General features: G+C 47.3%; 1 protein-coding gene across 1 annotated transcript in view; it reads right to left on the reverse strand.

The window, feature by feature from the left end:
* Positions 1 to 144: 144 nt before the first annotated feature.
* Positions 145 to 26,546, reverse strand: part of kcnh3 (potassium voltage-gated channel, subfamily H (eag-related), member 3) — a 55,077-nt gene continuing 28,675 nt past the window's right edge. Inside the window, exons 2-15 of the mRNA XM_034010707.3 lie at positions 23,419 to 23,652; positions 19,747 to 19,881; positions 17,291 to 17,430; positions 15,982 to 16,237; positions 14,163 to 14,320; positions 13,768 to 13,975; positions 12,626 to 12,955; positions 12,043 to 12,242; positions 11,421 to 11,670; positions 8,488 to 8,702; positions 6,935 to 7,179; positions 5,604 to 5,713; positions 5,300 to 5,346; positions 145 to 5,158 (exon numbers count right to left, since the gene is read on the reverse strand). Of these exons, the coding sequence (XP_033866598.3) occupies positions 4,706 to 5,158; positions 5,300 to 5,346; positions 5,604 to 5,713; positions 6,935 to 7,179; positions 8,488 to 8,702; positions 11,421 to 11,670; positions 12,043 to 12,242; positions 12,626 to 12,955; positions 13,768 to 13,975; positions 14,163 to 14,320; positions 15,982 to 16,237; positions 17,291 to 17,430; positions 19,747 to 19,881; positions 23,419 to 23,652 (2,981 nt within the window). The 3' untranslated portion in view covers positions 145 to 4,705. The remainder of the gene's footprint in view (positions 5,159 to 5,299; positions 5,347 to 5,603; positions 5,714 to 6,934; positions 7,180 to 8,487; positions 8,703 to 11,420; positions 11,671 to 12,042; positions 12,243 to 12,625; positions 12,956 to 13,767; positions 13,976 to 14,162; positions 14,321 to 15,981; positions 16,238 to 17,290; positions 17,431 to 19,746; positions 19,882 to 23,418; positions 23,653 to 26,546) is intronic.

Raw genomic sequence — 26,546 nt, forward strand, 5'->3', positions numbered from 1 at the left:
TTTTGTTTGTTTTATGTTTTTTTTTTATTTTGTGGACAGTTACCTCAGGTTTAATTTGATTTTGTTGTGTGAAGATCTTCTGTCCTTCGACGCTGGTGTTGTTTCCAGTGCGAGAGCGAGAGCGAGAGAGGTAGGACCAGCCCTGGCCGCACTCACACTCTGACGTCTCTAAACAAATCTGTTGAACCGGAGTGTCAAAGATATTTATGGACTGACTGATAAGCGGGGTGGCCCCCTTTCTGGCTTTTTAAACTTTTTGAAGCTCCATGGAATGACTCTTTTCAATGAAATATATGCAGACATGAATTACTGTATTGAGGCAACACAGAGTGATTTTTTGGGGTTGTGGTTGGGAGTGTGTTTGCTGGTACGAGCAGGAGAAGAGAGCAGGGTGTAGTTTGTTTTTTAGGCAGGTGTCTCTGGGTTTCTTTATGCTTTCACAGGACACTTAAAGATCTCTTGAATCATCTTTGAAATATACCATAACGCCTGTAATCAGAGGGCTCAGTCGGTGATAGGAATCGAAAGCTCTACTAATGACTGTCCAGTCGACTCTGAACCAGGGAGGTAATGCTTGGAGAGGGTCACAGGCGGCTCTGAACCGGGGAGGTAATGCTTGGAGAGGGTCACAGGCAGCTCTGAACCAGGGAGGTAATGCTTGGAGAGGGTCACAGGCAGCTCTGAACCAGGGAGGTTATGCTTGGAGAGGGTCACAGGCAGCTCTGAACCAGGGAGGTAATGCTTGGAGTGGGTCAAAGGTGGTGCTACTTGTGGGTTTCACAGTATCTGTTCTCTAGATGCCTGGGATACAGTAACTCCTTCACTGGAGTTACTATTAAAAAGTGTACAATAAAAAAAAGGAAAGGCCATGTTTTTTGTTTTCAGACTGCATAACCTTTAATAAAATACATATTTACCCCCCCACACGCACACAGAAAAGCAGGCACATGCCCTTTAATAAAATACATCTTTATCCCCCCCTCACAGAAAAGCAGGCACATGCCCTTTAATAAAATACATCTTTATCCCCCCCTCACAGAAAAGCAGGCACATGCCCTTTAATAAAATACATCTTTATCCCCCCCTCACAGAAAAGCAGGCACATGTCTCATGCAGTATACCGGGTCCATGCAGCTCTACAGTCCGGTCAGGAGGCCAGTGCAGCTGCTCATTGAGGGTTAAACGTCACGGTGCAGCCCCAGCGATTCTAGCACAATGCTGACCTGGTTTCTTTACTGTTGGTATGAACACAAGTTCCATTACACGGCTCACCAGAGGGTTCTCAGAAGAGCCCACGTTGGAGCTCAGATCACGCACATGGAGATCGGTATGATACGCTGACCCGGGCCTGGTAATGGGGCTCGGACCGTGACAAATCATAGCGTGATCTGTGTCCTGTGATTCTTGGGTGACCTGGGTGTCATGTGAAATGTATGGGTATCAGGATACCTATGGGATTGGGATGGGTGTGTGGGGATATGTGTCATCTCTGATTGGGATTTGTGTTGAAGTTTGGAGTCCCGCGCTGGTTCACTCCAGCAGCACTGTGCACCCAGCTCATGCCCTGTGACAGGGTTCACATATATTCTTCTGCCTCCCGTGTTCATAAGGGTATTCAGATGCTCGACCCTGATTAAGAGCTAAGCTTGGACTACCTTACCTAAGGCAACAGTAGGAAGTCCAAGAGAAGTACTCTTCAGGGGCTGTTAACCAGACATTAGATGGTTTGTGCAGAGTTGCAGTGTTATTCATTGATTGGGCAGTTACTTTTTTGTAGAAGTTATATTTTCTTCCTATTCCAGATTACATCCTTCCTATTTGAAACAGTATTCCAAAAGCAATTGATTAACTGGGCACAGAAAATATAGTTTTTAAAAAATATCGATGACTGTACCGCCCACAGAAATAGTTGCTCACCTAACCCCCCACTCCCCACCCCACCGACGTGATTATTTGAATATCATTGCTGTTCAGTAAAAGCTTGTCCATGCGAGGGGTAGGTAACTGTAATATAGCTTTGCGTGTGGTACTGTAGGACTACAGGCATAAACGTGTTATCAGCTGTACTTACATCTTGTTACATAAAAACAAAACCTCAGAAAAGCATAAACATACAGTTCATTTTGAAACGCCAAAGTAGTACAAACTATATACAGTCACTTTTCCTCAATGTGCATAATTTATTTACGTGTTTGCCAGGAATACGTTTGTCGTCCTGCTCTGGATCCAAGGGGGTGAGTTTTTGTTTACATCGAATACACAGAGGGCGCAAAAGCATGATTCGCTGGTAGGATGGGACCAGCAAATCAGATGCTAGTTAACATGAGCAGGAGAAGAGCACGCCCACTGCTTGTCTGGCAGAAATACTGTAAATAGCAAGGCAGGGGGTTCGGTGCAGTTTCATTGATAAACTTAAATAATGTTATTAACTGTGCGTTACAAAAATGTAATTATTGAATCGATTATGCAGTATTTATATCGATGTATGTAATGAGGAATGGAATCGGCTGAAAAATGGATTTTCGATTTATTCGTAGCAGCCCTAATGAGTATATGAGTGGACAGCCGGAACAGTTACAATAGGAGACTTTCTCCTGAAGCACCTGATTTTCAACGGTGGGTGGTGCTTCAATATGTTAATTATTGTTTAATCATGTAATCAGTCTTGTACGGTTATAACGTTGCTGGTAGCGGTAGGGTTAGACTCTGGCTGGTTTCGCTCGATTAGCGCTAATCCAGGAATATTCAATGTTACCTAGTAAGGTAGTCCAAGAATAGTGCTATTTGTAGTCTGTGAAACCAGCCATTTGAGACAAAGACAAATTGTGCATTATAACTTTACACCATCACCATCGAAAGGGCTACCACCTACACTGGACCTGTCTTTTCACCTGAAGTAAGCTGCTTCATTTTAATCAGAAGGAAGGTCACAGCAGCCAGCATCTTGATCTGGGAAGGTTCGAACACATGCAGTCACGCCAGCCTGGTGAAGATAGCACCCTCTGCATCCACTGCTGGGGCATTTATAGGGGACAGTGGGATCTGTTATCTTTTAAACAAGCACATTTCTGGACCAGCTCTTCACAGTAAAGCAAAGGCATGGGACGATATGACAGTGAAGTGAAAGTGATTGCATAAAGGAAACCAACTGCCCAGAACACTGAAACAAGCGCACTGCCACTCATTTTTGGCATACAGTAAAAAGAACCGTCATCAAATAAAAAGGGCTGAACACCTTCAATACATCACAGTGAAGGCACGAATGGCTGGGTAGCTGAAGCTTTATCTCTGGTGCACAACTGGAACAAGAAGTGCATGTTTCTGATAAGATGATGAGGTCAACTCTTATTCGGTTTGACTTGATTTTTTTCCTGCAATGAGAAAAAAAGCAAGTGGTATAAAACTGGTGGGGAAGAGTTAAACCAATGCGTAACACTGCAGCCCATTGAAATGGCTGCATCCTGTTTTATGATTTTTTTTTTTGCTAGGTTTGAAACTTTTAGGAACTTTCATTGCCTGATTAAAAGTAGGACCTCAGGGACAGGAGTCCTGCTGCTCAGCTTTCCTACAGCAGGAGTGGAACGGAACACTCTCCCAGGACTCAGCCCTGCCACTGTAGTGGTGAAGGGGGTGGATTGCTTTGAGGATCACTATTAAACCAGTTTGAACCCAACTTCGAAGGGGATTCAATACAGAAACCTTCCTCAGCTCCTGCTGACCACAGGCTCTCCTGAAGGGGCCACCACAGCTGCCACAGGGCTCAGCAGCAGGCATTAAAAACACAGAAAGACAGATCCGGACTCCAGTCATGCTCCAACAACAACGAGGCAAAACACAGAACAAATACATACATTAATAATAAATAATAAAGCTTTTTTGTTTAAGTAACAAAGGTAGAAAAATAACATCTCTCTGTCATCCTGCCTGTGTTCACTGGCCGCGGCAATGCAGGGCTGGCAGCGATTCTGCACGATCACTGGCTGTGACGGTGTGTTTGTGTGTGTCTTAGTGCTGCACTGTTCCCACGGCCCCTTCACAAATCCATTTCATCATCTCACTTCATGCAAATAAATAAGATAAATACAGATGAGTGAATGTGTAAAAAAAAAAAAAATCACCACATCTCCCCTATTAATCAGCAAAATTCAGAAGCTTCCCGCCCCTTTCCATGTGTCAGACGCAAAGGGGGAGGAGGGCACTGGCCCCCTGCTCCCTCCAGAGTGACTCCACTGCACTGACAGCCAGGGCCCAGAGACTGCACCTGCTCCACTCGCACCTCTCCAGCAGGGCTGGTATAGCAAGCTTCACACACAAGAGGCTTGGATTTCAAGCTGATGGGCAACACTAGAATAGTCGTGATGATAGTGCCAGCGACGCGTGTTCACTACTGCATTGCACTGGAGTCTCCCACTCGTGGTTTTGTTTTAACCCATTTTTATTTGGAGGTGTTGTAAGGGAGAGGTTTGGAGGGGGTGCTCTTATTCAAAACATCCTGAACCACCCCTGGTTGTGAGGCTGCATGTCTGTCTGACTGACTGCCTGTCTATCAGCCTGTCTGTGAGCTGTCCTGCATTGGAGGCAAAAAAAAGTGAAGGAACTGGAGATGAGAATGTGGAGGGCAGCGCTGGCAGAAACAGCAGCAGCACCTTCAATGTATCTGTCTGTCTGCAGGAGCGAGGTCTCTCTTTAGTCTTGTCTCTAGTCTTCACAGAGTGGTCCCCTCATCATCAATGAACTGGATGCAGTCAGTCTGGGTTTGCCCCGAGCTCTGCGCCCCCCTCTGGAACAGTTCCAGGGGGCTGTCCTCCTCAGTGCTGCACCCTCTGGGTGGTGGGGGGAGGTGCAGCCCCCCCAGGAGGTCCCCTGCCTGGATCCTCAGAGAGTCTGTGGAGGGATGAGTGGGGGGCCCCTGTCCGAGAGGAGGCAGGAAGGAGTCCAGCGACAGGGAGGTGTGGATAATGTGATCGGCCCCTCCGGAGACCAGGTGAGAGGCAGTGGTTGACCAGGGGCCAGGCTGCACATTGCTGGGGTAGAGGCAGGGAGCGGGCAGGGAGCTGCTGTAGTGGGGGCTGGGGGTCAGGAGGTGGGGCTTCAGCAGCTGCATCATTTCCTGCAAGTCACGGCTGAGCTGGGTCACCTGCTGGGAGAGACCACAGATCTGTAGAGTGGGAGAGACATGTTTAATGTTTAGCGGTAGTTTAATCACCGTACATTTCGATAGATGCCATAGAAAGTTTGAGGTGTAGAACTTCACGTGTGATTTACCAGTGCTAACAGAAGTACAAATGAGAAAGCTCACCTCCTGGTTCAGCTTGTTGATGCTCTGTCTGCTCTCGTCACTGTTTCCTGGGGTGAAGAGACAAGAGAGGGTCTCACACATGCATAGAAACATGCACATTTCTCACCCGTTCAGAAATAAACTCACAGTAACAATAGAAACACACCTCAGAGTTTTCTACAAGGTCTTTCTTATGTCATGAGGGGAGCCTTACTGAGTTTCCATGGTGATTTTGTGGCATGGATGTAAAACAAGCCATAGCACTACTTAAGCATGGAGAGACAGAGTCGCTCTGGTAAGACAAGGCTACTCCTGGGTATTTTACCTGGGGTAGGGGTCGGGGGGCTGGAGTTGCTGCCCAGTATCATGTTTGAGTTGAACTCGAATTTCTGCCCAAAAGCAACACTGCTGTTAGTCTCAATGCCGTCAACAAACCTGCAGAGAGGAACACACAAAAGTCACAGAGGATGGGTGGGTTATGCATTTACTGTAAATAGGTTAAGGAAAAATACTGCATCTCCTGAGAATAACATTGACTGGAGAGAGTGCTTTCAGCAAACTCTGAGCATTGTGGCAGGAAGATTAGTCTGAAAATAAGAAGTTAAACAGGCAGGGACTGGGGAATGCTGTGCTGCTCAACGGATGGGAACGAGGTGTTCTTGTGATTCTCTCCCTGTTTTTGTTGCACTGTTTATATCCCGGACTGTCACTAAAAGAACTGAAACTGAGTGTCACTGTTCCAAATGTGCACTTCACAAAGTCTCTAAAGCCCCTTTCACACTGGCATGCTCTACCCAGGTCAGGACCCGGTGTCATGCAGGTCAGGTATGTGATTTCACTCTGCTTTTGATAAAGCAGGGTTCACCTGGGTGACAGACGCAAGTACACAATGTGTGTATCAGTGCCTGGGTTTCTGGATTGAACCATCAGCCCAAATGTTGATCAGAGCAAATGTTTCTTTACCCCTGCTGCAATCTGGCTCATGGTGTGTCTCAAGCAACAAAAACAGAAATGTTCCTTGCGGAAGTGAAAGCTTCACGCAGGCTTGGCTGTTTGTTATTTCGTCGGTTTCTGAATGGCCATCATGCATTTTGTCTCACTCGACCTGGGTCAAAGTGTGTCGACCCACATCTTGACGTGGGTCAGCCCGAGTACAACCCAGGTACGTGATTTCACACTACGCGTGATTGGGATCAGGTAGCCAGAACCCGGGTCGGGACCCGGATTGTCGTGCCACTGTGAAAGAGGCTAAAGTTAACAGAATCTCCTTCCTCAGCTGCTGGGTTACCAAGGAGACCAAATAAATCTGCTCCATGGTAACCATGGGAATAGAACGGTGTGCAACCTGTCACTGCTCAGTGTCCTGGGATTAATTAGCACCCTGAGCTTCTGGCTCTCTGTCCATCACCGCGCAACAAGACTACACTCATACCATAAAAGAGAGGGTCAACCGAACATAGTAACTTGTTATAAATCATGCTTTCTTAATGCCATTATTCATGTAATGTCATATTTATGTCAGTCTACTGTGCACACGATGACAAGCCTACTAAATAACATGGACTAGAATGTTGTGAAATGTGGTGATCTGATTGGAGGAGTGACTTCATGACTGATAGGAGTGAGAGTCGCCACGCTGCAGGGGCGGGACCCTACCTGGGGCTGAGCTCTGGCGGGGTGCTGAAGCTGACGGCTGGGATCTGCAGCTTGGAGGGCTTGTTGCTCTCGGGGGGCATGCGGAAGGGGCGGGGGGGCAGGAGGGGGGAGTTGAGCACCCGGCTCAGTCTGAGAGGAGAGCGAGGGGGGCGGGAGAGGGGGGAGCGCTCATCATCCTCACACTCCTCATCCTCCAGGATAGAGGGCAGCTTCTTCACAAGACCCCCGTTCACCTCACTCTCCACCTGCAGGGGGCGGTACAGCACAGTGCATTACAATGCATAGAAACTATCCCATAGGGTGCTATACAAGCTGATACCCCTGCAGGACAGGTCAGAGCTTGTATCTTAAACAGCACCCTATACTATTCGAATATATATTTCAATAAGAATGATTAAACAGTATAGCTCATTTTATAGTGGCTGACACACATCATATCATTGTTTACTATGTATTATAATTCAGTACAGCACCCCTGTTAAATCAATCTCCACTTGCAGTGCCCTGTGTCACAGTTCAATAGAACGCCGCTGCACACAATCACAACGATCCCGGACAGCACATCTTCTAATGACTGCCGTTCATGCCTGGACTCTCAATTGTTTTTATTTGTACTTTTAAGTACAACTGCTAGTATAGATTCTTTAATAAATCATGATTTTATTTTTGCTTTCATGTGCACCCTCTTCCCTCCCCCTCTCTATGCCGCAGGGAGGCTGGTTGCTATTTTTAGTGCTCAGGAGCCATTCTTAGTAACAGTGTGCAGGCAGAGCCACAGGGACGACCTCACTGTGTGAGAGAGCATGAGGGGAACGAGAATGAGCTGTGAGACAAAGCACAGCACAATGCAATACTATATAATACAATACAGCACAATGCAATACTACACAATACAATACAGCACAATGCAATGCTATACAATACAGCACAATGCAATACTATACAATACAATACAGCACAATGCAATGCTATACAATACAGCACAATGTAATACTATACAATACAATACAGCACAATGCAATACTATACTATACTATACTATCCTATACAGAAGTGATCCACTGCCTCTATCATTGCAGACCAGCCAAGGCATTTGTCTAGAACAAGTCATAAGAAGTCCAGTGTGCAAGGACAGACTCAGGTGTGCCATCCCCTGGTAACATTCTTTCTTGTAATTATGTCATATCTTAATTATGGCCATTTGTAGCACAGTGTAGCACAGTGTGCTTTGCAACAGTCCCATTGGAAGTTCATAAACATAAAAACAATATTTTTATAATGAAGTTCTGGGAACTTCACAAAGTGCGCTTTCTATACTCTGGGCTTGTCTTCACAGAGCCACAAGAAATCAGTGTGTGTGCGTGCGTGCGTGCGTGCGTGCGTGTGTGTGTGTGTGTGAGAGAGAGAGAGAGTTTTTAGATCAGTGTGTGAGTTGTCAGTAACTGTCAGTATTGCTGCCTAGTCTGCTATGAATTTCTGTGTCATTACTGTGTGTCTCTGTCAAAGTGAGCCTCAGTGTGTCTCTCAGTGTGTCTCAGAGCCTGTGTACTCACGTCTGTGTTGCTGCCCTCTCTCAGGTTGTAGGTCAGGTCGTGGTGTATCTCTGCTATGAATTTCTGGGCGTATTCTGGGTAGAGCCGCAGCACCTCACGCAGGCCCTTCAGGTTGAGGTACTGAAGGTCACAGTAGGTCAGCGCCTTCACATTGGCGTTTGTCTTGATCACCTGCTCCTTCGTCAGGAAGTCTGATCCAATGAGATCTCCCTTCCCTGCAACAAGACAAACACGTCACTCACACAGACCTCCTAAGCAGGTCCAATCAGTGTCATAGGGTGAATGTTCTATCATTGACTGACCATTGCATAGTAATAACTGCATCACTTACAGCTCTAAGGTCCCTGAGTTCTAACCACTAGGCCACACTGCCTCCCTCCCAGTCCCTCATCTCTAACCACTAGACCACACTGCCTCCCTCCCAGTCCCTCATCTCTAACCACTAGACCACACTGGCCCCTTCCCACTCACTCAGCTCAAATCATTAAGTCACTCCCTCAGCAACTAAATATACCCTCTTTAAACTAAAATATCCTTCAAAACACTTTTCCTCAATAACTCCCAGTCACAGTCTCTGCCTCCCCAGCAGAGCTGGGTTATTTCAGGATGTCCATCAGGAAAGAGGCCTGGTGCCTCTCCTTTGAAGCCCAGGGCAGGTAGTAGGAACCCTGCTGCTAAGGGAGGGTCTGCAGTGGGGAAAGTTGCTAGTGTTCTCTGCTGTGAGTGGCAGGTGCCGGTAGAACCAGAAGAGGCCTGTTTGATGTGCTGGAGTGCGTGAGCACAGGGTTGCGAGTGTGAGCATAAACAGTAAACAGGCAGCCCAGAAATAGCTTCTCTGCACAGCCAGTCACTGCTGAGGGAAGGGAGGAAGGAAGGGGGCGGATGAAGGGCCAATTAAATGAAACAGTCGGCCTTTGGAAAAGCAAACGCTCATCTACATCTGACTGCTTTACTCCTAATGGGAACTTTCAAACGGGGCAATTTGTTTTATACAGCAAGACTGAGAACCAAGAGCTTGCATTTTAATGTTGGTGTTGATGATAAAAAAAAATACTTTGAACTTTTTGATTATCACATTCTACCCCGCTTCTAAAGACATTGATTAAGCCTTCTAGATGGAACATTTGGCTTACATTTAAAGCAAGTGTTGCGTATTGCTCCAGAGTTTAGGCTTACTACGGCACTTCTGTTATCAGACACGTGCTGGTTGTCCAGTTTGTTTATATTCTCAAAAGGAAACGCTCCAGTGTGGTTATGAGCTTCACTGAAACGTTATATCTCAAGCAAGAAGAAAGACATAAATCTGAAATCTGATTCATCCACGAGTATTTTTTATTATAATAATTAAATTTATTTAGAGAATACCAACTGAAGTGACATCTTCACTCTGGGGAAGATTTCAAGCAGTCGGTGTGCTTGAAGGCTGTCAGAGTACATGCTGAATTGCCCAAGAGGTTTATTCTGCTTCACTGGGTATGCCTGCCCTGGTAAACCCCACTGCTAGATCCCTCTACTGCTAGACTGCCGTATTCCTGGAACACGGCCTCCAGGCAGGAACACATGAACTGCTTCTGAGCGTACAGATTCAGCAGGTGCAGGGGGTGATGGGATTGCTCCTGAGGCGCGTTATGTGTGACACAGGCCTGTAGTCTGGGCCGGGTGGATGCAGGTCCTGCTCACAGCAAAGGGAGGAGGCTTGCCAGGGGACCCAGCGACGTGAGAAGAGAATATTATTAGTCACTTACCGTACATCCCCCGCCACGGCCGCAAATATGAGGAAAAAAAAAAAAACGAAATCGCACGGCCAACATTCATGCACATGTAAAAAGTGTGAGACACAGACAGATTGACGCCTCCGTATAAGCCCCGATTGTGATACTCTCAATGATGCGTGCTGAAGCCAGGAAAACTGGACGAATGTTCCTTTTGATATGTGTCATACTGGAAAGTGACAGCCGCCTCCTATATCTCTTAACAACGGCAGAAGCACAACCCCTTCCAACAAGACTTCACGCTCATTCATGAAAAATATACAGAAACACACCCATCCTTACATACATTAAACACCCTCACACACTCACCACGCACGCAGGCACGCACGCACACTCACACACACACACACACTCACGCACCCTCACACACTCACATGCATGCACACACACTCTTTCTTTCAGACCCAGGCACCCTTATCCTGTATATCAGTGTCTTCAATGCTATTAAGAGGGGTTCATAATAAGCCAGCTGTGTGATAGAGTCCCAGCCAGCAGATATCTGAGATACTGGTGTAATGAAGGGACTCTGGGGACTGAATTACTGCTGCAGTGCAATGTGATGATGATGTGCAGCACCAGGACAGGACAGTGAGGCAGCACAGTGGGTGTATAACACACCAGGAACTGCACGACTGCATCAACTCACATTGACAGGAAATATCATTGAACTAATCTGAATGTGTTTCACAACCTCCGAATATGATGCTGTCTGGTACTGAAAGAGGCAAAGTCTCACTGGATGCCTCTTATTGTTTTAGGAGATGTCATTGAATGCAGTTTGCAAAATGAGCTCAATGACTGATTTCTAATGTATGTTAAGTGTTCGTTGGCTGCTTGTAATCATGTGGAGAGTGATTTCTCACTTGCTTATACAGAGCAAGAGAATGAAACACTGCAAACGATTATAAGTCTGAATTGAAATAAAAGCTGCTATAAGAGGTGTTGCAGTTTAAAAGTTTGGTTTAAACCCCTCTCTGCACAGCTCTAAGTGTAATGGCTACCAATATGTTCTTAATGGGGACTAACAGGAGTATGAGCTGTGAGCCTCTGTGCTTCTCTCTCTTCTAATAGGATGTATGAGCTGTGAGTCCCTGTGCTTCTCTCTCTTCTAATAGGAGTATGAGCTGTGAGCCCCTGTGCTTCTCTCTCTTCCTGCCTTACCCAGGATGGCGAGCACAGTGTTGTCCTTGAGCACCTCCATGGACCCCGAGCACACGAAGTAGATGGCCTGTAGCGCGTCACCCTGGCGGATCAGGAACTCCCCCGGCGCGCAGAACGAGGTCTTGATGATGAGAGACAGGGAGCGCAGACAGCCGTGGCTCGCCGACTCGAACAGGGGCAGCTGCAGGACCTCCTTGTTCAGGTGCATGGCGATGTCAGCGCGGAGCTCGTCCGGGAAATCCTTCAGCAGCTGGGGGGGGGGGGGGGGGGGGGGAGAGAGAGAGAGAGAGAGAGAGAGAAAGAGAAAGAGAAAGAAAGAGAGAGAGGTGATGCAGTATACCTGGCCCAACTTGAATTGTCTGTGACCTGCATGGAACTTTAGTCACGTTCCACATAAGGTGAATTACTCCACTTTCTGTGGGGGGGTTATCTCTCGAATGTGCTATTCTATCAATGTCAGCTTATGGCATTAATAAACATAATCATCATAATTTCCCACACAATTTCTCCCTTCAAATCCTCTCTGGCTCTAAAGAGAGCAACACATCTCCAGTGAGTGAGACGAAGCGAGCTGGTCACTGGGAAGTCGGTTTTCGTGGTTCTGTCCCTCCTCCCCCTGTACCTCGTTGACGTCGATGCCGTTGTTGACAGACCAGGTGGTCTGGAAGCACTCCAGCATGCGCTGCTTCAGCTGCTTGGGGATGCGGTGCACACGGATGAAGTCCTTCAGGTCCTTGGTGCGCGTGTGGTAGAGCGAGCGGCGCGAGTACATGCGCTGGATAATCGCAGTCACATTACCAAACACCACCGCGTGCATCAGAGCTGAGGGAGGAGGGGAGGAGAGAGGAGAGGAGAGGAGAGGAGAGGGGAGAGAGGAGAGGGGAGAGGAGAGAGGGGAGTTTTAAAAAATAAACTATCCAATAGGGGATGTGCTCCACCCTTCATCTCCACACAATAAAACACAATCTCAAGTCCATGTAACACCAGACAACTTTCTCTGGAGTCTAAGTCATAGTGGACATTGTTACACAATTTTGTTTTAAAATGTCACCTACAGCAAGTTGCTTCATAAGCTGCCAGCAAACGTTGCCTGAAAGTTCCTTTGTTTTTCACAGGCTTAAGGATGCACCTTATTTCCTGAAATGGAAAACCTGCTGGGCACAGGAGTCAGTGTGTTCAGCATTTGGACGCTGTGCTGCTCTCACCTCCGATGAGCATGGTGCAGATTGAGAAGATCTTCTCTGCGTCTGTGTTTGCAGACACGTTCCCGAAGCCCACGCTGGTCAGGCTGCTCAGAGCGAAGTACAGTGATGTCACGTAGGAGCTGCGAACAGAGGGCCCTCCCGTCAGCTCTGCAGCCGACTGGCTGGAGTTCAGGGAGGCCCCACCCAGCAGCTCCGCCCCTGACGCGTTCCATTGGCTGGAGCTCTGGGGGGCTCCTCCCAGCACCGTCACATTCCCTGAATCAGGAGCTCTGAGAAGCGGGGCCAAGACGTAAGGGGAGCCCAAGCGCTTTCCCAGCTCATGGAGCCAGCCTGGGAGGGACAGAGAGAGAGAGAACATGAAACAAGTGTGTGACCCCTTAAAGAGAGACTGGATCTCACTGGATCTGTCATGTTTAAATCCAATATCTTCAGGGGGGGATTCTGGTTAGCAGAATGGAGAGTGCATGTAGGAGCACGAAGGGAACATTGCGTGCTGTCAGTCTACTCCTGTGTTGTCTTGTTGTTTGAAGTATTTGTTCTTGAACGCTCAATGAAAGAGAACATGATGTTTGTTTGTAGTCAGCACTGTGGACTGGAGCTGACTGTTTCATTCCTCTTTGTTGAGTTTACTTTGTGCGGTTCCGATCCATGTTCAGTGTGCTCCCCAGCTCTGTGAAACATGTACAGCTTTGCTCTCCTTCTTTGTTCCCCAGGATATCAGAACTTCAGCCGAGCACCGTGGCTGTTTGATTTCAAATACAAAGCCTCATCTATTTTTAAGAGCATGCTGCTCTAGTGGTCTGCCTCTCTCTCTGTTCACAATATTACACTTTTCATTGTAGAGTTGGCTGACAACACTACATCCATGCAATGCTGTTTTACCAGGGTCTGTCTAGTCCATTTATTCAGTGTATTCACCTGCTTCCTCCCAGCCCCCCAGCCACCAGCCCACCAGCCCATCAGCCCCCAGCCACCAGCCCCCCAGTGCCCCAGCCCCAGCCGCCCAGCCCCCCAGCCCCCCAGTGCCAAGCTCACAACCCACCAGACCCCAGTGCCCCAGCCCCCCAGTCCCCCATGCCCCAGCTCCCCATTGCCCCAGCTCCCCAATGCTCCAGCCCCCCAGCCCCCAGCCCCTGACTTACCGATGTCCCATGTGCCCGGGTCGTGGAGGTCGAGCTCTTTCTGGCCGATGAAGAACCAGATGCAGGCCATCCAGTGAGCAAGCAGCGCGAACATGAGCATGAGCAGAGTGAGCACCACGGAGCTGTACTGAGAGTACCGCTCCAGCTTCTGCAGGAGACGCAGGAGACGCAGCAAACGCACCGTCTTCAAGAGGTGAACCCCAAAATACTGAGGAGACAGAGGGGGGCGTGAGAGAGGGGGAGCGGAGAACCACTAAGTACTCAGAAGAGAGAGGGGGAGAGGAATGACTCAATCAGCACCCTCAGTTTAAACCTCAATGTGTTCCTCCCACCCCAGAACCCTGATGTATATTCCGCATTGCGCACAGCACCACCCTGTGGCCGTGCGGACTCACCACGCTGACGTTGAAGGCGTAGAGCAGGTCGAAGGGCAGCGCTGCGATCAGGTCCACGAAGAGCCAGGTGGTGGCATAGTGAACGCAGATGGAGCGCGGGTCATACACCACCTGGCCTGACTTGCTCACGTAGGTTGTCCGGAAGTTCAGCAGGATATCTGGAGAATGGGAAGCAGTCAGAGCTGGCAGCCCAGAAACCCACAGAAACCACTAAACTGCAGCCTCCTGCAAAGCACAGCTGCAAACACCACCCTGGAGCACTATGGGAGATGTTGACAGCAGGGTTTTTTTTTTTTTTTTTTACTCTTAAGATCATAAGACATTTCTGAACCTTAGAAAACTACTTGGCCCATCAGTGATCACCTGGTTCCTAGTAGCTGATTGTCAAGCCACCTCTTAGATCCCAATGATTCAGCATGAGCAGCATGGCTGGGTACCGGCACTTTATTTGCTGTAGTGAGAATTCAGATGGCCTGCAGCTACTGTTAAAGTGCTGTCTAACAAATTATGTCCCCACTTACAAGTCTTATTTTAAGATTGTTGTCTTGTGCACAAATATGTCAATCAAATCCTAAACAAAATATCCCTACCTTACTGATAACATGAATGCCAGTGACGTTGCCAGCCTCACAGAGAATGCAGGAGGCAGCACGCTAAAGCAATGAGAGCTAGCCCTGCACCTTGTACACAGATATACAGCATGCTAACCTATGGCAAACAAGCCACAGATATACAGCATGCTAACCCATGACAAACAATCCCTTTTAAAGGGGCTGTGCAGGAGACTGTCAAGCACACTGCATTGCCACTCCTGATTGTGAAAGAAAGACCCTTCTACACTGACATACAGGACTTGTACAGTGTCAGCGCGGACATGTATTGTATATGTGTAGTGTGACAGACAGACAGGCATGTGTACTGTATATGTATAGAGTGACAGACAGACATGTGTATTGTATATGTATAGTGTGACAGACAGACAGACGGACAGGTATGTGTATTGTATATGTATAGTGTGACAGACAGACAGACGGACAGGTATGTGTATTGTATATGTATAGTGTGACAGACAGACATATGGATATGTATTGTATATGTGTAGTGTGACAGACAGACAGACGGACGGGCATGTGTATTGTATATGTATAGTGTGACAGACAGACGGACGGGCAGGGCACCTACCATGTCGAGCGAACGCCTTGTGCAAACAGGCTGTCACAATTCTAATTTACACAAGCTGTTGAGACTCAAGCAAGGTGCTTATAAAATGAAAGCAACGTCCAACAATCGGAGCTAGCGGCTGCCTCCTGAATATATTCATTACACTTCAAGGCTTCCATCCCCTCCCAGGGGCTTCATTGCACTGATACAGTGGAAGTGGAGTGGAGTGTGAGAGTGTGAGCTGGTCTGTGTGAGAGTGTGAGCTGGTCTGTGTGAGAGTGTGAGCTGGTCAGTGAGAGTGTGAGCTGGTGTGTGTAATCTGGTCTGTGAGAGTGTGAGCTGGTGTGTGTGAGCTGGTCTGTGTGAGAGTGTGAGCTGGTCTGTGTGAGCTGGTCTGTGTGAGAGTGTGAGCTGGTCTGTGTGAGCTGGTGTGTGTGAGCTGGTGAGTGTGAGAGTGTGAACTGGTCTGTGTGAGAATGTGAGCTGGGGTCTGTCTATTTTATGAACTATTGAACTGTGAAATAGAGGCAGCGCTGAATAAAGACAGTCTAAATAGAGTATAAAGAAAGTTAAACAAAAGTGTCCATAAAGATAACGGCAGGATAAAGAGAGTGTAAAGGATGTGCTCGTCTCGCCCCTCAGCCCCTCACCCCCTCACCCAGCATGAACAGGATCTCCACCAGGATGTCGCTGACGCTGGGGGGGCTGCGAGAGGCAGCGCTCCGGTCATCCCGCCCCCCCGCCACGCTGATGCACACGTTAAAGGGCACGGTCACTGCCACGTAAAAGGTGGCCAGCAGGATCAGCCAATCCCAACCCGCCTTGAAGGTGCCGTAGTGCAGCAGGATGAAGCGCGACTTCTGAATGGCTGCAACCTTGTACTCTGGGACAGGGGGCTTCTCTCCAAACACATTCTACAGAGGGAGAGGGAGAGGGGAAGAGAGGGGGAGTGAGGGGGAGGAGAGGGGAAGAGAGAGGGGGAGTGAGGGGAGCAGAGGGGAAGAGAGGGGGAGGAGAGGGGAAGAGAGGGGGAGTGAGGGGGAGGAGAGGGGAAGAGAGAGGGGGAGTGAGGGGGAGGAGAGGGGAAGAGAGGGGAAGAGAGGGGGAGTGAGGGGGAGGAGAGGGAAGAGGGGAAGGGGAGGGGAAGAGAGAGGGGAAGAGAGAGGGGGAGGAGAGGGGGAGTGAGGGGGAGGAGAGCGGAAGAGGGAGAGTGAGGGGAGGAGAGGGGAAGAGAGAGGGGGAGGAGAGGGGAAGTGTGAGGGGGATTGAGGGGGGAGTGAGGGGGAGGAGAGGGGAAGAGAGAGGGGGTGAGGGGGGGTGAGGGGGAGGATAGGGGAAGAGAGTTAGAGATAGGGAGAGACAGCGGCTGTTGCAGAGAGTACTGCTATTAATCCTGTGTATTACAGCTTGATACATGAAAAGAGAGTGGCATTCTTTCTTAAACTTTCTTCCGTAACTTTAAAATCCCATCACAAATTCAACTAATAAAGTCAATTAATGATTAACGAAGCTAGCACAAGTCTTAATTAATATTAAACTTCAATATGAATAAGGCTTATTTTGCCCCCTCTCCCCTTCCCCTGTAGACAGTGATCGATGCTGCATAGTGATACTCTCTCAGCCGTCCTGACTGGCCTCTCTGTTCTGAATGTTTCATTGTCAGCTTCATCAGTTAAACTGGAGCAGGGGAACAATGCTGGTGCTGATTACAGGCAATCTCGCTCTGCCTGGGGCTCTTTAGAGTTCCACAGAACAGTGAATAACCAGCCTCTCTCTCTCTCTCAATCAGGTAAATTTGGTGTGCAGTGCTGTGCTGATCTCAGTGTGCAGTGCTGTGCTGTACTCAGTGTGCAGTGCTGTGCTGTACTCAGTGTGCAGTGCTGTGCTGTACTCAGTGTGCAATGCTGTGCTGTACTCAGTGTGCAGTGCTGTGCTGTACTCAGTGTGCAATGCTGTGCTGTACTCACGTTGTTGAGCTTGAGCTTGCCCTTCTCCTGTTTCTGTAGGTGTCCTGACAGGTGGTACAGAACGGCTCGGCTGCGCCGGCGGTTGGTGTTGAACCCGGGGGGGCGCGTGTCTCTGTACACCTCCTGACCCTCCTCGTCACCTGGGGGGAAACAGAAAGGGGGGGGGGGGGAGTCCAGTTCAAGTGCTGTCAGATCCTCCCTTTTACAATGCCTCCAATCAGCTATTCTTGCAGTACCAGCTCTTTCTCCCTCTCTCCCTCTTCTCTTCCTCTGTCTCTCTCACCCCCCTCCCTTCTCTCTCTCTTCCTCTTCTCTTCCACTCCCCTCTGCCCCCCTCTGTTTGTGTCTTTGCTGAGCTAGGCAGAAGCAGGCTCTTTTGTGAATCACACGGATGAATTCACTTGTGCCGGTGCTGGATGGATGTTCTTGTATCTACACTGATTTCGTTTGGCAATCCAATTAGCTCAGGGCTTAATTGCAGGGAGTGTAGTTGTGGGAGTGATTAATTGAGTGGTGTGATTTTACTGCTCTTAATGATCGCTGCACAGGAGCTGCTGTGAACCTGAGCTTCAAACTAATCTCACTGGGAATCACAGAGAGAGAGAGAGAGAGAGAGAGAGAGAGAGAGAGAGAGAGAGAGAGAGAGAGAGAGAGAGAGAGAGAGAGAGAAAGAGAGAGAGAGAGAGAGAGAGAGAGAGAGAGAGAGAGAGAGAGAGAGAGGGGAGAGAATTCGTAGTTTTCCAAATTTCCCCCGCAGCCAAAAATGTCGTAGAATTTGGATCTACAGTAACGGTATAGATATACTACTACTTTAGTTTTATATTTATTATAATCTGAGAATTACACACTGATTGTGATTTAGACACATCCAGTGACCAACATGCACAAAGCCAGCCTGTCTCTCTGCAGAATGCATTTCTTATTGACTGGACCACATCACAATGAGAGAGGCTTCCTGGCCAAGAGGATGCAGGATGTGGGTGGGTTGGGAGGGAAGTTGTGAAGAAGATTAGTGTCTGGAAATCTTCCTTTATTAACCACTTGTGCCAAAAGCTGCATTTCTTTAGTGCAGTGGTTTAGAAATGAATACCTGATGTATGAAACAAGGACAGAGAGAGTACCTGGTGGTCATTTTTCAGAAATTCAGCTTTTACGACTCCCATTGCACAGCAGTTTGATCCATTCCTGGTTTTACTATGTGTCCAAATAAAAAGCTAATTAAAACTATAAGTTGGACTATGATAATTTCAACAATGTCAAATTTTATTTTGATATTGGAATTGTGATTATAAATACCTTACTAGAAATATTTTTTCTGCAAAAAAGTCTTTCAAGAAATATACATTTGAGGGAGTTCCCGAGTGGCGCATCCAGTAAAGGCGCTCTGCGTGGAGTGCAGGATGCGCCCTATAGCCTGGACGTCGCTGGTTCAAGTCCAGGCTATTCCTTTGCAGGCCGTGGATGGGAGCTCCCAGGGGGCGGCGCACAATTGGCTGAGCTCCGCCCGGGGGGGAGGGCTTAGGTCGGCCAGGGTATCCTTGGTTCATCGTGCACTAGAGACCCCTATAGTCTGGCCAGGCGCCTGCAGGCTTGCCTGTAAGCCCAGAGCTGTGTTGTCCTCCGACACTGTAGCTCTGAGGTGGCTGCATGGTGGGTCTGCAGTGTGAAAAAAAGCAGTCGGCTGACGGCACATGCTTTGGAGGACAGCAGGTGTTCGTCTTCGCCCCTCCCGAGTCAGCGCCGGGGTGGTAGTGGTGAGCTGAACCTAAAAATAATTGGATATTCTAAATTGGGAGAAAATGATAAAAAAAACAATAGAACTATGTATTTGAATTTCTAATACCTTTAAGAAATGGCAGCAGTCAGCGAGGGCTTCTTTGTTCACTGAATGAATATTAACTTTGTAAATCCCCAGATCAGCACTGGGATTTGTGGGGAGCTTTGCTTTCTCTATCTGAAGAGCTGCATTTCCCTTCTCACCCCTCTTCTCGTGTGTTCAGGGTCACTTCTCCTGTGCATTTCCTAAAAGCCCATTACAGGAGTCATTGCGCTTTAGAAACTGCGCTTCAAGTAATCTGGCACCTTGTCTTCAAATCCATTCCTTACAAAGCAGAGGGCACCTGCTGGATTTCAATTATTTTGATTTAAACTCGATACTGACTGATAACCCAATTCTGACCACTAGACCACACTGCCTCCCTCCCAGTCCCTCAGCTCTAACCACTAGACCACGCTGCCTCCCTCCCAGTCCCTCAGCTCTTACCACTAGACAACACTGCCTCCATCCCAGTCCCTAAGATCTAACCACTAGACCACACTGCCTCCCTCCCAGTCTCTCAACTCTAACACTAGACCACATTGCCTCCATCCCAGTCTCTCAGCTCTGAGCTACCTTTTTATCTACTTCCATCCCCCAGTCTCTCCCAGTTACCCCCAGTCCCTCACAGCCCTCTCACCAGTGTCACAGCTGTTCCCAGTTGCCAGGCGTTTCTTGGTGTCGGTGATGTCCTTGTGAGAGGCCAGGAACAGGACCACCTCGCTCTTCTCATTCTTAATTGGGACTATGTCCAGCAAGCACCAGAATTGGGTTCCTGTCAGAGAGAGGGGGAGAGGGAGAGGGAGAGGGATAGAGAAGGGAGGTGTGAAGGGAGAGGGAGAAGAAGGATTTCAGTTCTCTGTTAATTAGGCAGTATAATAATTGCACCTGCTTTCCACAGTGATCTGGATCGATGGACAGGCCCAGGCTACCTGGGAAGAGTGCAGAGTTGCAAATCCTCAAGGGCAGTGTGCACAGCACTGCAGTCTATGAGAACAGCAAGCACTGCTTCAAATGCACTGTAGTGGAACCTCCAGCAGAGAGGGGATGAGCTCTGAATGCAGTCACACTGGGCACAATCAACGTCTTTACACAGAAATGCATTTGTATAATTTTTCTTGTGAAAGTTGAGTACAAAAACAAATGTTGCAATAAAAGTAAAAAATAAAACAGGTTATATTAGAGTCGTTATAGAGATCAATGATTTCATTGATTGAACAACAACAGTGCCATTCACATCTGCCACCGTATGTCTCTTCTTCTTATTGAATGTTGCACTCAGTTTACAACTAGAAGGATTTCAGCAGAGCGTGGTTTATTCTAGCACAAGGAATGCTTCAGGTTTGGAGGTCGTACGGAGAAACAGCAGCTAGGATGATGTCAGGAGACTCGGAGCTCTGTTTGCTGGGTCGCTGTGCTGCCGGTGGTGTCGTGTATGAATGGGGAGATGCAGCAGCCTAATTTGGGGCTAAACTTGGAGGCTGCAGGCAGGGAACCTCTGCTTGTTCAATCCTTGGTCAAGATATCTCGCCACATGCCCTCGGCTCACATTTTACAAAATCTTTTTCCTTCATTTTGCAGTTTTGTCATGCTTTTCTTGCAGTTTTGTCATGATTTCTCCGTAGTTATACAATGCATTTGCCATCAGTTACTATGGCTTGCCATGATTCTTTGCAAGCTTGACAATACTTCACTGGGCTTGGCTTACCTATCCATAGGGCCTCTGATTTTCGGTGTTAACTGATAAAAACCGATAAAACACCCCGATACAAAAAAATGAAATCGGTGTATAGCCAATAAACACCAGAAAGACACTGGAAATGGTTACTCAATTCACACTGACGTCACCCCTTTTCCTGTGAAAAAAATACAAATAAAAATAACCTGAAAAAAGACATTCCCAGTGCAGTCAGGCAATGCCCCTCCTTCCAATGTATCTCACATTGATTCATTTTGAACACTTAAAGATACCCCAACTAGTGGCAGCAAATTTCTGCATTTCTATTGGAAATATCTAGTGAAGAATGTGTCCGTGACCATAAGGATTTTGTTGTGGAAGACAGCAAAGGAAAGTAGGTACAGTGTACAAGTACTATTGAGTCACTATACATATTGCGACAGAAAGAAACTAAAGTAACACAATCATTTCATATAGTATATAAAAAACGAATTCCCCCGAAAAAAATGATTTAAATAAAACTCGAAAATAGCTACATAAAATAAAATAAATTAAGCACTGAAAAATAAAATGAATTAAAACAGACAAACAGAAGCCCTCCCTATCCATCACCATGCTTTCAGTATGCTTTATTACACTTCGCTGGGCTTCTACTGTGGGAATGTGAGTGTGTGTGAAACCCAGAGTGCTGAACGAGATGAGTTCCCTCTGGAGGGCAGGGCGCTACCTCCTCCCCTCCCCCTCCCTTCCTTGCCAGTGTCCTGCAGACACATGTTTCTATAAAGAGATACACACGCTCTCCTTGCACTCATCGATCCAGCTCACAATGATTGCTGTCACTGCTGTACCGACACATTCAGGACACGGTTATAATGAGATCTCCACAGTCTTTCCCTGCTGTGCAGAAGCGTGCATTAATAAACTGTTGCTGTCGTGGTTGACGAGGTGTTAATTCACAGTGAAGGTGCGGTGGTGCCCTTTACTCTTACAGTCCTCATAATCGTGTAATAATGGCACAGGACCTAGTTAAAAAATATTCATATGAAATCGAGACTGTATGCATCTGTAGAACCAAACAACTTGTCTTTCCCATATACAGTAGTGTGCACATAAGGACTATCTGTACTAGAATGCTGTCAACAGACACACAGTAAGTAGATGAATAAACTGTAAATTGCTGCCGATTTATTCAGATATGTTTCATGAGAACACTAGCCAGGGAACGCAGCACACCAGGAGAAGGCAAGCAAGGTAAGGAGGATCAGAGGCTGGCAGGCTGGTGCAGCATGGGGACCCCACAGCCTCCTACCAGCACGGGAGCTCCATTGATATCACAGGTATAAGTGTTATTTGATACTGTTGAGGCGGTCACACTCATAGGAAATGCAATATTCAAAACTGCCACAAGCTTCTCTTGTGGGAAAGATTGCCTTGTAATTACAGAAAGGCAGTGCTTGGTTACGTTTGAGCTGTGATTCATTAATTCCACAAGTAGAAATAGCAGCTGGGAAGTTATTAAGAGTCAAGCAAGCAGTGGCAGTCTGAAAGACCTACAAACACAAAAGCCTTGCTCTTCTATAGACATCAGTGTACTGTAAAGTCCTCTTCAATATTCCAGCCACACCTGTATTCAGTATTAAGTGTGTCCCTTTGGTAGGATCTTATTAAAGCCCCCTTGGGTTGCTCCCTGGACTGACCTCAGTGGCAAGGCTATGTATAGACACACTCACAAAGACACACACCTCAGTTGATCTGAGTTGTGATGAGCCGACACTGTCGTTTACAGGAGGGCTTGCTGTGGTGCTTCCAATTTCACCGAATCAGAGCCGAGCTCCCTGCGAGCCCCTTAGGCTGAAGACAGGCTATTGGATTTGCTTTCATTTGAGATGAATTATTTCAAATAAATGTAATAAACCGTGTACGATACAGCCCATTTACCAATTAAATAAACTCAATTCAGAAGCGCCTGAGGTCACAGTCTTCTTTAAAGAACACACTGTGCTGTATATAAGATTTCCATTACATGGGAGTAGATGTTAAAACTTCATGCTGATTTGAACTCGGCTCTCGTCCAGTCCTGCTCCTTCTACCTGCTCCCAGCATGCTTCTGTGACCTTGATTCTGAGTCTTTGAATAAAATATGTATTTGAGACTCTGAGGGGCTGTCAGGAGAGGCCGCTCTGTATTTAATGTTTTTAAATTTCTTTAAAAGGGATGATTTAAATATTTTACAGTGATTTAGAATTCCACAGAAACAAAACAAACCTTGGAGCAGAGCAGTGTCTTATGAATCAGTGTGTTGTGTTCTGCTTGTGTTACTTGCATGCGTGAATGCTGGAGTCCTGCTGGAACAGTTCAAATTAATAATGTTGCACTCCTGACAGGAAAACAGTTACAAAAACTAAAACTACCATTACTTCATGGCTTTCTCTTCCTTTATAACTTCTGTGACATCCTAGTGAGACGGTTATGTGGAATAGAGCAACTGCATACTCGCTGCGGGACAGTGTGGGGACACAGAGTCTGGGGACAGTGTGTGCGGGACAATGTGGGGACACAGTGCTCTCACTGGTCTCTGTGCAGAAGCCGGGGAGCCTGTGTGTGTCCGTGTCTGTGTGTGTGAGTGTGTCTTACCTGTCTTCTTGTAGAACACCAGTTCCGTCTTGAACTCTCGGCGCTCATCTAGTGCGTTCTGGATCTGTGCGATCAGCTTGTCACTGGTCTCTGGCCCGTAGAGGAAGTGACATGCGCAGCACTTCTGCATGAGCTCCGCCCTCGCATAGCCAGTCAGCTCGCAGAACCCGTCTGAGCAATACACGATGGGGTAGAGAGACTGGACCTGAGCATTGCCCAGCACGAAGTTACTGTCTGTGAGAGAGAAAGAGAGGAGGGGAGCTAGGGTTAGTATGAGAAAGCAATACATGATGGGGTAGAGAGACTGGACCTGCGCATTGCCCAGCACGAAGTTACTGTCTGTGAGAGAGAAAGAGGAGGGGAGGTAGGGTTACTGTGAGTGAGATGGGGGGGGTAGAGTGACTGGAAATACACTTTCCCCAGCACAAGAGGAGATAGAGAGGGGAATACAGTTAACGTGAGAGAGAGTGGAGTGAAGGGGAAAGAGTTTTCCAAAATCTACCAAAAATAAACCAACACTCTTCTGAAAAAACCCTCTTACTCCTCCTACACACCGAACCTCAAACTGACCACCGGGGTGCGTCCATGAGCTCCGAGCGAGTCCCTCCAGCAGTTACACAACCAAACACATTGACCACAAACGCACTCTGCCCCCACTATTGATCACAACAGCACGTTTCTGTGATTCAGTGTGTCTGTATTTCAGTGTTTCAATGTGTGTGTTTCAGTGTGTGTGTGTTTCAGTGTCTGTGTTTCAGTGTGTCTATTTGTGTGTTTCAGTGCTTCAATGTGTGTGTTTCAATGTGTCTGTGTTTCAGTGTGTCTGTTTGTGTGTTCCAGTGCTTCAATGTGTATTTTTCAGTGTGTGTTTCAGTGTGTGTTATTTTAGTGTGTCTGTTTCAGTGTGTGTGTTCAATGTGTGTGTGTTTCAGTGTGTCTGTGTTTCAGTGTGTGTGTCTTTCAGTGTGTGTGTTTCAGTGTGTGTGTCTTTCAGTGTGTGTTATTTTAGTGTGTGTGTGTTTCAGTGTGTCTGTTTGTGTGTTTCAGTGCTTCAATGTGTGTGTTTCAGTGTGTCTGTGTTTCAGTGTGTGTGTTTCAATGTGTGTTTTTTTTAGTGTGTCTGTGTTTTTCAGTGCTTCAGTCAGTGCAAGCGTCTCGACAAGCATTCACAACTTTATTTCCACGCCATTCACCATATTCCTATCCGGAGGGCTTTAGAAACGCAGTCCAGAGAGCACACTGTGTGCTATGAGCCAATCAGTGTTCCCACTGGGTCTGTGCGAGTGAGCTGCGTTTGAAATAACACTCAAAAGGAAATCTCTGAAATCACAAGTCTAGCTGAAAACTACACACTACCCACAAGCTGAAAACCAAACACTGTTCACTGTTGTTTAACTTTTCTCACCCATTTAACATCAGAGCAGCCAGTAAGACCAGAAGCTGCTCTGAACTCTAAACTGTGGACCGTCAGTGTCCCAAACTGAATATCAGCTTGTGTGGCACCCTGTATGATACTCTCCTACCCCATGTACTAGTCTGTATATGAGACAGTGATGGAGCAGTGAGCCCAGGAGGAGTGGATCGAAGAGCAGCCTCATATGATATTATATCAGAGACATCGCTAGAGTAGAGCGCCTGGGAGCCTTTTGCCTGGAGGATCCAACTCAACTGACTTTGGGTAACTGTGTCACAAGGCTGTGTAAATCTTTAATCGGGACGGTCTTGTGCATGTATTAAAGCAATCATATTTCCTTCCATTATTCAGCAGGAACTGATTTAGCCGATAAGTGGAGTGGCATCCATGCGAGGATATTGAAGTGTTTAACAGATCGTGTCTGAGTGCAGCTTTCTGACAGTCCCAACGTTCAGAGTATGGACAAAGCAGTCCCACTGTCCAGAGCAGGTACAGAGCAGTCCCATCGTTCAGAGCAGGGACTAAGTGAAGAGACTGTCCAGGACCACAGGGATGCCAGCCACAGCGCTGGACAGAAACCGGACAGGGAATTCTACCCTGGTAAATTTGCAAGGCCTGTGGTTATACTATGCATTTATTATGGTTTTCCATGTTTTTTTAATATGCTTTACCATACTCCTCTGGGTTTGTACTGCGTATGCTTTACTGTGCTTTGTCTATGCTTTATTATACTTTGTTATGCTTTTAGAAGGGAGCACACACAAAGTACACACACCAAGACTGTCAGAACAGCAAATATTGATTAAATTGATTTTTTCTGGTCCCTGTGTGCAAACACTCAACGGTGTCAGAGAACTTCAAAGAGCCAATGACTATTAAGAGATATCCAATCAGATCCCACGCTTAATTATGACCTCACAATCTCCCTGACTGAGATATCAAATCAGATCACAAGCTTAATTGCTACCGGTCAGTATCCCTGCTGAGATATCCAGTTAGATCCGGTGATATCCCTGATTTCCAGTGCCCCTGGGGATGGATCAGCCTGTCACTCTGGTGATAACCTGTAAGTACGTTGTTGATCAAACTCACCAGAGCGGCATCAAAGACAGACACCCTGTGGCCTTCTGAGCGATGTTTCAATGTTCACAATAAAGAAGCACTCACCAGACAAGAGGAGGGGGCCTGCACAGGGGCGTTTTACCAGCTACAGATACTAACAATGAAGGACAGCCGTCCATCGGCTATAGCGTTGGGGCAGAGAATAGCAGGGATGCTATATTATATTATAGACAGTGTTAGCACAGAGAGAGGGAGCATATTTATATTATATAAGAGACTAGGGTGGAGGTACGGGAGAAGAGAGATGAGCACAGATACTATATTACATTAGAGACATAAGCCAGTTCATCTTTTGCACTTTGCTATAAAACAATACAAAATCGTTCTCAAAACTTTAGGGACTGTTCAGATAATCTGTCTTCATCAGTGCTGAAACCCTGACCAGAAGGTGAACCTGCAGGTAATCACAGCCTCACAGATAAACATTAGGTTCTGGAAAAAACTGAATCAGTTCGTTCCCCAGGCTGGAAGCACCGCACATCTACACAATACATGCTGATATGAAGTGTGGAAGGGGAAGTGCTTGCTCTCACCAAATCAAATGCAATGCCCCCGCAGTGCCCCCAGTGGTGTCTGAAACTGCACTGTATGG

The sequence above is a fragment of the Acipenser ruthenus genome, chromosome 10, assembly GCF_902713425.1.
Source record: "Acipenser ruthenus chromosome 10, fAciRut3.2 maternal haplotype, whole genome shotgun sequence".
Taxonomy (NCBI): Eukaryota; Metazoa; Chordata; class Actinopteri; order Acipenseriformes; family Acipenseridae; genus Acipenser; species Acipenser ruthenus.